Genomic DNA, 12,020 nt, shown 5'->3' on the forward strand with positions numbered 1-12,020 from the left:
CCACGTCTCTCCAATTAACCCTGCCCTTTCCCAGCTTCAAGTCAAGTCAAGTCAAGTCAGTTTTATTTACATCATTATGATGTGGGCAGGCTCAGGCAAAAAGCGAACGATTTTCGCTTGAGGGAGCCCGAGCCCCCATACATGGCGTACAGCAAGGGCAAAACTTTTTTTTTTTTAAAGTACAAAATCCACACACGCTACCTAACAGAATATAATACAGGAATTTCAGAACAATCGATATAAACTCTTGGTACATGTTCATTAATACGCAATACATTGGTGTTAACATAGATGCAAAAGTCATTCGTGTCACACTTTTCACACAAAGGGAATACAGTAGCTTACAAAAAATGATTTCTTAGAGTTTGTGTACTAGATGTTTCAAGAGAAAAACGTTCAAAGATGAATTTGTTTAGTAACCTTGGAACTGCATGACGCATCATCTGTCGACCATGTTCTGTACGGCAAAAGGGAATGGTCCAACGTTCGTGTTTTCGAAACGAGTATGGCGTTGAGTTTGTTTCGAGGGATGACAATGCTGTCAAGAAATTGTCACCGTGAGAAATGGATTTTTTATATCTTATGGCTAAGAAAAATTCGTATAGCTTATGAGCGGGTATGATTTTGAATCTCTTAGACAGTTCTTCGGTATGTGCGAGGTAGTCAACATTTGCTATATAACGTACTGCTTTCTTTTGCAGCATGTATATCTTGTGCAGGTTAGTTTGAGTAGTAGAGCCCCAGACAAGGAAACAGTAGTTAACATACGACATGAATAATGTGTTGTATATTATTAATTTAATCGATACGGGTAGATAGGAGCGAAATTTCGCGAGAATTCCGACGCACTTTGATAAATTGGTTAAAGAGAAGCTAATGTGAGGGTCCCAGCTCATGTTCTTGTTAAAGAAAATTCCTAGTGTTTTTACTGTGTCAACCACCTCTATAATAGAGTTGTCTATTTTTAGCCTAAGATCTGATGTAACGGCACTCTGCCGGTAATGGAAAAGTACCGCTTTTGTTTTTTTTACTATTTATTATCAAGGAATTTGCTGCGCTCCACGATTTCAACTTTTCTAACACACTGTTTGTGTTTGAAATGAGCAATGGAATATTATTGCCACTAAATAAGAGACTGGTATCGTCTGCATACAGAACATATTTTGGAAGGTTACTGATATTTGTTATGTCGTTTATGTATACAATAAACAGTAGCGGTCCTAAAATGCTTCCTTGTGGAACTCCAGTGGTTATAGGTTGAAGAGTTGAAACATGCTGATCTATTGTTACACATTGATATCGATGCTGTAGGTAGGACTTTAGTAGACAAGCTGCAGTGCCACGGATTCCATATTTTTCTAGCTTGTTGAGTAGTATTTGATGGTTTAGACGATCAAAAGCCTTCGAGAAATCCACAAAAACACCTATGCACATCTCCCTATTTTCAAGTGCCTCCAGGATTATCTCTTTTTGCATTAGTAAGGCTGTTTCAGTAGACCTGTTTGGGCGGAAACCATGCTGTGACGGATTAATGAGGTTAAGTTTATTGCAAAAGTTCATGAGTCTTTTATGAATTACTCTTTCTAGGCCCTTAGAAAAAATCGGCAGAATAGAAATCGGTCGATAGTTGGACATATCGTTTTTATCGCCACTCTTGAAAAGTACAATCACTCTGGAGATCTGCATTAATTTGGGAAAGCAACCTGTTGATAACGCCAGATTATATATATAAGTCATTAGGGGGGCAATTACGTTCAGCACATATTTAACTGGAATAATTTGTATGCCATCAATATCACGTGATTTGCTATTTTGCAACGAGTTGTATATATTACATACCTCGCATTCATCTGTCGGATCAAAATAAATGCTGCGGCTATTCCTAGGAATTGTGCTGCTCAGAGATTGAGGGTTTTGAGAACTGCTGACAACATCTTTAAAAAATTTGTTAAATTCTTCGGCAAGTTCTCTACCATGTATGCGGCGGCCCTGAAAAATGAGATCTTTGATAACTGGCGACGATGGTGTTCTGTTTAGCAACTTGTTTAGTTTTTTCCATACGTCTGCACTATCTTTACAGGATTCCTGTTGGAACTGATGCTGCAAGAAACGCCTCTTTTCATTTCTCAGGAAGGAATTCAGCTTATTTCTATATTGCTTAAATATTTTAAATCTAAAAGTGACCTCGTTTTGACAAACTTTTTATATAATCTAGCCTTCTTTTTTATTCGTCTTAAACATTCACGGCTGATCCAGGGCTTTCGGTTGTTATGATGTGGCTTTAAAATAATTTCTCTAAAATGTTCACAGTAAATTCGCTTAAAAATGCATATGAATGTTTCATACGCCTCATCTGCAGTGTCACAGTGGAATACAACATCCCAGTTTTCATTCACAAGACTCGAGTAGAAAGATTCCAAGGTTACAGGGGTGATGTTCTGGACAATTACTGTCGTCGAAGTTTGCGCATGCGTTCTTTTATCTTCACATTCAACAAAAAGGTATATGGGAAAGTGGTCGCTCATGTCGTTACATACAACTCCTGATATTACTTTTTTTGCATCAATGTTAGTGATAAAAAGGTCTATCAAAGTTTCTGTGTACATTGTAACACGTGTTGCAGTTTTAGTAAAGATAGCATGACCATTTGCTTCTACTGTCAAAAGAAAGGTCTCCTGCGCAGGGCAAGATTTTAGCACATCAACGTTGAAATCACCCGCAAGTAATAATTCCAAATCATTTACATTCACGTAGTTGAATAGCAATTCAATGTGGGAAATGAAATTATTGAAATGACCGTTTGGTGGTCGGTAGATCACGCAGTAAATGTAGTTTCTCGATTTCAAGCATAGGCATTCAAAATCTTCAGTCAACAGAGACAGTTCAGGAATTATTTCACATTCTAGATTATTTTTGCTAAGGATTTCAATCCCCCCACCTTGTTTATTAGGTCTGTTTAGGAAGAAACTATTATATCCATCACGCCTGTAAATCTCTGTATCCGTTGAATACCACGTTTCTGTCAACATTATTACGTCGAAGTCAAAAACAAATTCATTTAGAAGGATAGTAAGCTCATCTTTATGCCTTGCTGATCTAATGTTCAGATGAAAGGAACTCAAGCCAATTTTTCTCGATGTATTAAACGTGGTGTTTATGTCGAATGGAGACTCTGCCATTTTACAGGCGAGATGCCAAATGTAAACAAGTGAAGACGCTTAAACCATTTTTTCCACGTCCTGAGCATTGCGAAGGTACAGAATCGATGACGACTCTTCCTTCCTAGCAAGAACCCTACCATTGCTTGTCCAGACAAATTTCCACCCGTTTGCTTTCTTTTGTTCAATAGCCATGCCAAGTACTCGCTTTAGCGCTGGACAAAGATGCTCGTTGATGAAAAGGGGCGAGCTCGGTGAAAAACCCAGGTCCTTAGTTGACAAGCGCATTTTACGTGCTTTTTGGAGCACTGCGTCTCGCTTGGGACGGCTTTTGAACTGCACAACGATATTCGGTACAGTGTGGGGGTTTTTTGTAGGAACGCGATGACAAATTTCAATGTCGCCTTTCGCAATAGGCTCCTTTAAAACCTCCCCTATTTTATCAAGAGCATCAGGAAGGTTTTCATCTTCAGAGAAAGGTATCCCTTTAATCTCAAGGTTCCGATTCCTTGAATACTGCTCCGAGAAAGTCACTCGATCCTCGAGCTGTAAAACTTGCGTTTTGAGCGCTTCGCAGACTTTTAATAGCTTTTCATTAGCCGCTTGGAGCTCTTTGTTTACTTTTGTGAGCTCATCACGTTCTTTCTTGCTGTCCTCGAATTCTTTGTTGAAAAATTCGAGACTTGCTTTTACTTCCCTTAGCTCTTTTCTTAGATCCCGTTCAAGTTTTGCTTGAAATTCGCGCATTTCCTTCCTAAGTTCAGTACATTCACCCATCTCAAATGCAACAAAACAGTGCACACAAGCAACGGCGTTGGCAGCAGTTTGGGCAGAAAGGACAGAAATGGAATTTCACTGTATGCAAAACGTTCTAACCTGCAATGATAGCGGACAAGATTTAGATGGTCTTGTCGGGCTGCTCTTGCTGCTACCAAGTGATTCCTCGGTGGAAACGCGACCCTTTTTGTAGCAGGCGCTTCCCTGGTGGACGTGACGTCACCGGCGTATTGTTGTCGTCACGCTGGCTGCCTTCCTTGCCGACGCTTGCTTCCAACACCGATGAAATACTGGCCACGCTCTTGATGCTGCAATGATAGCGGACAAGATTTAGATGGTCTTGTCGGGCTGCCCTTGCTGCTGCCAAGGGCACTTTGCCTGACACAAGGACACTTTGCCTGCAAAATTCTTAAACTCATCCCCCATCTAACCTTCTGCCGCCCCCTGCTACGCTTACTTTCTCTTCGAATCCACACCGTCATCCTTAAGGACCGGCGGTTATCTTGCCTGAACCGCGCCGTAAGAGAAGCGATAAAAGAGGGACTGCCAGAAAAAAAGAAGGGAGAGGTGCCGTAGTGGAGGGCTCCGGAATAATTACGACCACCTGGGATTTTTAACGGGAAAGGAGGGGCTGACAGAGGAAAGGAAGGAAAAGGTTGGTAGTGAAGGGCTCCGGAATATTTTCGACAACCTGGAATCTAACGCGCACTGACATCGCGTTTGCCCCGCCGTGATGGCTCAGGGGTTAGGGCGCTTGACTACTGATCCGGAGTTCCCAGGTCCGATCTCGACCGCGGCGGCCGCGTTTCGATGGAGGCAAGACGCAAGGCGCCCGTGTGCTGTGTGATTTCGGTGCACGAAAAGAAAGAGCACGCGTCGGTCGACTGGTTCCAACTGGGCCACTAGCACTGCTACAATAGTGCGGTCGAGCGGCTGGCAAGAAATCGAAGCAGCCACTGTGCAATACAGTTTAAGCGTCAGAGGCATCTCTGGGAGTCCAATGTGCGCTTACCATACTGCAGAGCCATAATCACCACAGGCGAAAAACAGGATACGTTTCAACTGTTTTTTGTTCGCCTTACATACCTTCCAAGCGACACGAACAGATTAGTCGAGGAACAAATTTTGTTTCAGCTGTGGATGCCTGATTTCCGGTTTCACACGGATTATTAATGCGTTACTGCAAACGGAAAGGGCGAGCGATGTCCGTCTTATAGTAAGTGGCAGGTGGCCCATCCGCCACATCGCTTAGCCCAGAAATTCTGTGCAAGCGCAGGTTTAAAGGATTGCACCTAAGCACTTTCCGCCCTGGTGGTTTAGTGGATAGAGTGCCCGGCTAATGAGCCGGATTTCCCGGGTTCGAACCAGACCGCGGTGGCCACGTTTCGATGGAGGCGGGACGCAAAGGTGCCCGTGTGCTGTGCGATTTCGGTGCACGTCAAAGATACTCAGGTGGTCGTAATTATTCTGGAGACCTCTACTACGGCACCTCTTTCTTCCTTTGTTCTTTCACTCCGACTTTTATTCCTTCCCTTACGGCGCGGTTCCGGGGTCCACCGAGATATGCGAGACAATCACTGTGCCATTTCTTTTACTGAAAGACCAATTTTCAATTTTACCCACGCACTGATCCAACGTAGCATGCATGACGCGCAGGTGGAGGCGAGCGAGGCGTTCCTCGGCGAGCTACGCTCCCGGAAGCGCGTAGCCCTGGAGTTGTCGCTGTTCGGCTACGCCTACAGGCTACGCAACACTGGGAGCTACGAGCTGCGAGCCAGCGTCCGTGGACCCGCGCCCCCGAGACCGTTCATCGACGAGCGCGGGCTTCTCGTCTATTTCGAGGTGCTTATGTCGCGTCTTTTCTACGCAGCCACCGATCCTGGTCGTCGCCTTGGCCACTGATCGCTTCTTCGCACGTTTCACAATACCACCGCAAATGGCACTTATCATCGATAGATATACAACTGAACCTCGTTTTAACGAAGTGGTTCTTCATAGCCCATATTGACCGCGCTCCCAAGGAGAATCGCCAGTGCTTAGTTGTATTCAATTTTTCGCTATAAACCGTTTCGTCATAACAAGGTTCGACTGTCACTTTCTAAAATGGCCGTAGAGGATCTGTGTCCAGGAGGGTTTCGTTTCGTCCGGTCTATAATTCGGCTAAGATGCGTGCGCAACGGTAGTTTTCCTTGCACTGTCAATTCTAGGGCTGATATAGCCTGCCTTATGGCAAAGTCACTTCTCTTCACTAGGTAGAGAGCATAGGAGAGGTGAATATGTTAAAGCGTTGTCGTTGTTAACGCCGCCATGCTTGCTTAGCCATATTATCCGTGCGGTTGGAATTACCGTAGTTAGCGTGCTTACCGTACGGCGCGGTGCTAAACACTGTATTACCAGATGCAACCATAATAAACGTGCTACAGTTACACACACTCACGGCGCTTTTGCACAATGTCTATGCACACAAGATGCCGACTGACCACGTGCATGCGGTGCACGCGTGCGCAGATCTGCCTCGAATTCAGCTCCGATTTGTCGGTGCCACTGTACAACAAGGAAGCCGACTGCAAGATCGCCATCAACCGGGACAAAGGACAGTGGATTGGCTACGACAACAATGCCACCATTCTCAACAACGTCTGTGCGCGTATCCTAGCTCGCAATGTTTCTGATTTGCGAAGCGTCGCACTCAATCTACTGCTTGCCTGTAAAACATATCCGTGAAGCACGCCTTGAAAATCAGGGCGGCGCATGCATCAGCACATTCCGGAGCGGTGGCTTGCACTCACGTCACAGGTAGTGGCCGCCGTGCTTGAGAGCACGTGTACAGCGAAAACCTACACAATTCTTCCCTTATCGTCACCTGCATTCTGTAACCTATACCCCGTGCTCTTTACCCCTGTCTTGTTATTGTAGCATCTGAAGTTCCGCAACGCAGAATTACGGCCATAAAGCTTTCGCGGACGTATGCTGGAGCAGCTGTTCAGGAGTGGAATTACCCTCACGCACTATTGCGGTATGCTTAAGCTGGGTATAGACAAAGTTAGGTTGTCACGTCGTCTCTCACATGACCAATGCATTGCTGACACGTTGATGCCACATCACATAACTGAAAGCGCAAGTCACTGTGCTGCGTTCACGGCCTGAAGGTACGTTTCTGAGTTATACGAGCTTTAAAGTCCCAAACTCTATACTATCAGCCATCAAAAGAAGGAAGCTGAGGTGGAAACACAAATAAAACCAACATATTACCTCCTGGAGAGTAAATACAAGCGAGGTTGATTAAGATTTCAGCAAAAAGTTTTCGCACCTTCGAAATTAATAACAGGAGCCAGCATTGAGCTTCCCCTGGCTAGCAGCTTCTTACAGTGCTGTTTGTGGCTCAGTTGTCTTGTTTGCGTCTCATTTCTTGCTACGAGGGACACTGCAGTGGAAGGCTCCATAAATTCAGGCACCCTGGGGTTCTTTAACGCGGCCCCCAGTCGCACAGCAGACGGTTTACAGCGAGAGCTGTCGGTAAAAAGACCACCAAAAAATGGCGTCGTGCGCCGTCCACACCGTTAACCACTGCGGAAGAAAGAGAGGCACACCACCTCCGCGCTCGAGGCGGCTGGCGAGACGCGCTTTGAAAGTTTGCGGGAGAGGAGAAACGGCGCGTCAAGAACAAGCACTTCAGAAGATAGAAGCGAGAAAGAGAGCGCTGTCGCCACTGCACGGGAGTAAAGCAGACAGGAGACATCTACAATCATTACAGTGACCGCAGTGGTGTGCTGTTCGTAGCGGAAGAACCGGTGTTAATGTGGAATGAGGTAAACGCACGGTACGATCGACAGCGCATTCAAAGCAGCTGTGGGGGTGTAAAAACACTTCATGACAAATGAAGGTCATGCACACGTTAAGTTGTACTAGTTACACACACCATTTAAAGAATTGCCGTTTACGCTGAGCTGCGAAAAATTAGACACCTAATCGTTATAAGCTGTGACAATGCGGGAACATAAGAACCTCACTGTGAGGTGCCATGCATGACTTTGCACCTGCCAGCCGTGGCATATGACAAGGTTCTTCCAACAGCGGTCATCTTGCTGACTTTCTCACCTCTCCCCAGGAAGAGGAGAGGGTGATGCTCATTTCTGCACTGCCGTCTGCCAACAGTGGCATGCCGCAGCTGTCTCTTCTATGTTCTTGGCAGGTGGCTCTAGCATATGCTAAGCTGCCAGTTTTTACCTTGCTGGTCGCAAGGTGTGACACCATTGGCGAGTGCGGGGACATGGGACTCTTATGCTATCCATAAAAACGCTAAACGCAGCGGTAGCTAAACTTTGCACATGGCCAGTAAAACCACGTGGAAGCACCACATGCGCGAAACGGGCTAACAGCTGCCACAGAGTTTAGCGTTTCTCACCTTCATTTAAATGCGGTCGACACAGCTGGATTCAAAATCGCAACCTTGGGCTCAGCAGCCGAGGCCAAAGTGAGTGAGCCGTCGGACGGGTACGCCTTCCGGGTTTGTGTTTACGCCTGCAAGGCAGTTAATGGTCGACAAATACCGCGCAGGTGCTGTTCGCCAAGCGAATGCGTATGGGCAGTATCGCCGTGGTGACCGTTGACATGGACGACTACAACGGCAACTGCGGCCAGCGCAATGTGCTGCTGGGACAGCTGCACAACGCGCTCAACGAACTGGACCGGCCCATCAAGAGGCTATCGGCGAACCTCAGCCCGTCTGAGTCAGCGTCGTCGTCAACGACCGCACCCGCCGCGGTGGCCCAGTGGTTAGGGCGCTCGACTACTGATCCGGAGTTCCCGGGTTCGAACCCGACCGCGGCGGCTGCGTTTTTATGGAGGAAAAACGCTAAGGCGCCCGTGTGCTGTGCGATGTCAGTGCACGTTAAAGATCCCCAGGTGGTCGAAATTATTCCGGAGCCCTCCACTACGGCACCTAATTCTTCCTTTCTTCTTTCACTCCCTCTCTTATCCCTCCCCTTACGGCGCGGTTCAGGTGTCCAACGATATATGAGACAGATACTGCGCCATTTCCTTTCCCCAAAAAACCAATTATTATTATTATTATCAACGACCGCCGCGTCCCAGAGGACTGCTGCTACGCCGAGCACCCAGATGATTCCGGTTAGGCCCACAGGGCACATGACAATCGCTGGGTTCAGCGACCGCGAGAAGCGTTCACACTGCACAGGGATTCATTCAACTGCATAAGGCCTCGCTTACATCGTGGGCCAAGATTGAATAAATACCATGTGGATGTAAAATATAAGTTTTACATTGAAGGCAAGATGCATGTCGGTCTTTGTAGTATGCTGGCGTGTTTGAATGTATCCAGAGACGATTCATACAGCAAAAGCTGTCTGAGCAGATGAACAAAGAGATTTTACACCCGTGCACATTGTAATAACGAGTACTTTTCTTCACTGACGGCAGACGAGAAGGGTCTGCTAGCAGATGGGGGAAGGCTACTGGCCACTGCCTTTTTATGCGCCCAAAATAGACAGTCGGTTGTGAGGCAGATGTATTGGTGTACTCCAGACTGTTTTGACCATATGGGGTTTTGCAGTGTGCACGGAAATATAAGAATACAGGTGCTTTTAACGCGATAGCTTTAGGGAGTTCATGTGGCATTCGACGTAGGCATCGGCCACAGTAAGCGAAAAATCCCCAGAGAAGCAACTTAGAAGGTGGGTGGGTCAGCTAAGTCATGTCGCCTTGTGGCGGCATCACAACATGCCCACAGGACTGTGCACAAACTGCCCACCGTGGCAATTATATTAATTATTGGTCGAGAGAGGCTGCTGAGAAGAGAAACCTGGATCGCACATGTCCCACCAGTGGCAGCATCGGCCTTCACAGGTTAGTGGCGCATTGCGTAACCGCTGCAGTACTGCGCCAGGAGTGGTATGAGTACTCCCAGGGTTCTATGAATGCTAAGTACAGGATGCCCAGTTTTGTATATATGGGGCATTGATCCATTAGCTTGCGCATTATACCTTTATGGTGAGGCTTGAGTGCCCCCCGGTTTTTGAATATATTTTTGCCTCATTTGAAATATGGTTATTGCAGCTGGGATATAACTCTCAAACATTGCCGCAGTGGTCAGATACTACAGCAACCAAAACCTATGATCATACATGAGAACCTTCAACAGTATTTATTATACTTGCAACAGAAGTTGCCATCGATACTCTGATGGCAGTATCATGTGCAGGTTGGTTTGCATCCGCCATGTTACAGCATGTTGCATCGCTTAGCATTTATGTGCACCACGCAGGAATGAACAGGAGCGCTATATGCACTGTTAACATGCGCAATGCCCAAAGTAGACAATGGACCAAGCACCATGTTCATGTTCCGAAATGAGATACCGTAAACAAGTCATTTTTCTCAAGGTTAATATTTCACACATTCAGGCAAACTCACGATACCGGAATATTTCGAGAGTGCTAAATTTTGGAAAGGATAAGTGAGAAGCTCCTTAGTGCTCCTTTTTACCACATTATTCACGGCAGCAATTTTTTGCAATGTGCTGTTTATGTGATTCTGGACAAAACGAGAAAATTAGGCATTCACAGAAATTAAAGGTGCCCAATATAAGAATCTGAACTCGTCTTTTTATCACGGGAACTCTATCTACACATCCCGGGCATTATTAGAAACTTAGATCGGATTAAGCGTCCCGGCTCCCCCCTTTTTTTGAACTGAACGCGCTAGGTAGGCGGAGTTAACCAACGCGTCGAGTGCCTTTGAGTGAGTACAGTGGCAGCTCACTTTCGCTTTTATTTAGTTTTTATGTTTTTGTGAATAAACAGTTTAAGTCACAGACAATATACCCGAAAATTAGGCCCGCGGAAATAAAGATACACGTGGACTCTGATTTACGTATCACTCCACCAATGCCAGAGAGACAAGCCGCCGCGGACTGGACGCGTTAGTTGACTCCTCCTCCCTACCGCGCTGAGTTCAAAAAAGGCGCGAGCCGGTACGTTACTTCTGATTTAATTAGGGTAATTGGAAGCACAGGACAATAAATAGAAGTTTCTAAGAATGCCCAGAACGTGTAGATAGAGTTCCCGTGGTAAAAAGCTGAGTTCAGATTCCTCTTCAGTGCAACTTTAAATCGTTTTACAACATAACAGAGGCGAATGGGGCAACTTGTCCCTAACGGTGCTAAGTAATCTCTGATCTTTATGATGATACTCATGGATAAAGCTTGACTGTGCCCACCCACTCTCTCAGCACAGACAAGAGCCAGAACTTTTGCAAAATATTTTTATTCCCAATGCATGGCGAATGGCTGAACAGGCTTAAGCAATGACAGGGGACAAACCATCCTCCACACCACCGTTATCTTTGGTCAGCGCAGATTCATAAAGGTCTCTTAGAGGAACAGCCAGACACTTAACCGAACAAACCAAAACCACTATATGAAATAAGGGGCAAATACTTTACACAACAAACGTACGTAGAAGACTGTTTCATGACTAACAAAAATATTGGTGTGCTCATAAAGTGCATAAAATATCACAAACACAACACAAAATGTTTGTATGGAGCCCATTTAGCTCATGTTCATTTCAGTGGCATGCAGCATAAGAGCAAAGCTGTCACCACTCGTGTATGTGGCATTCGTAGTTGCATGTACGCCATAAGGTACACCATCAATAAAAGCTTCATCGCTCACTCTTTCAAAACTCCTTGCAAGGCTGGAAACCTTCCTCACAACCAATACTTTCCCTGTCTCCTACTCCCAAGCCTGAGTTACCACAGCTCGGACTCCTTGTCGGCTGAAGGCACTTCGAGCACGCATGGAGAGTCCGTCAGCCTTGCTACCCGCTCCCCTTCAACCACATCCCCAATGATCCACGCTGGGTATCCCTCCTGCTGCTCACTTTCTTAGCATTATGCTTTGGCTTTCTCCTTTGGAAGGCACATCAGCAGACCACACGAGAAAGGGAAAATGCAACTCACTAATGCCATACATTTCAACGGTATAAACTGTCACTGCAACAAACGAAATAAACTTGAAATGAAATTGCCGCTGTTTTGCCGCAATTCCTCTATTGCTGCTAAATT

General features: G+C 45.9%; 1 protein-coding gene across 1 annotated transcript; it reads left to right on the plus strand.

Moving 5' to 3' along the window:
• The first annotated feature begins 5,576 nt into the window (after window positions 1–5,576).
• On the plus strand, window positions 5,577–10,249 carry LOC144132905 (chitinase-3-like protein 1). The gene is made up of 4 exons (XM_077665671.1): window positions 5,577–5,777; window positions 6,444–6,572; window positions 8,493–8,710; window positions 10,219–10,249. The coding sequence occupies exons 1-4, from the start codon at window positions 5,577–5,579 to the stop codon at window positions 10,247–10,249; spliced, it is 579 nt and encodes a 192-aa protein (XP_077521797.1).
• Window positions 10,250–12,020: the final 1,771 nt, after the last annotated feature.

The sequence above is a fragment of the Amblyomma americanum genome, chromosome 1 (assembly GCF_052857255.1).
Source record: "Amblyomma americanum isolate KBUSLIRL-KWMA chromosome 1, ASM5285725v1, whole genome shotgun sequence".
NCBI classification, from domain to species: domain Eukaryota; kingdom Metazoa; phylum Arthropoda; class Arachnida; order Ixodida; family Ixodidae; genus Amblyomma; species Amblyomma americanum.

Excerpts from the sequence above, each read along its gene's own strand:
- LOC144132905 (XM_077665671.1), top strand. The coding sequence starts at position 5,577 with ATGCATGACGCGCAGGTGGAGGCGAGCGAGGCGTTCCTCGGCGAGCTA. Across the intron at positions 5,778-6,443 it reads GGCTTCTCGTCTATTTCGAG|ATCTGCCTCGAATTCAGCTC; the intron begins GTGCTTATGTCG and ends ACGCGTGCGCAG. Across the intron at positions 6,573-8,492 it reads ATGCCACCATTCTCAACAAC|GTGCTGTTCGCCAAGCGAAT; the intron begins GTCTGTGCGCGT and ends AATACCGCGCAG.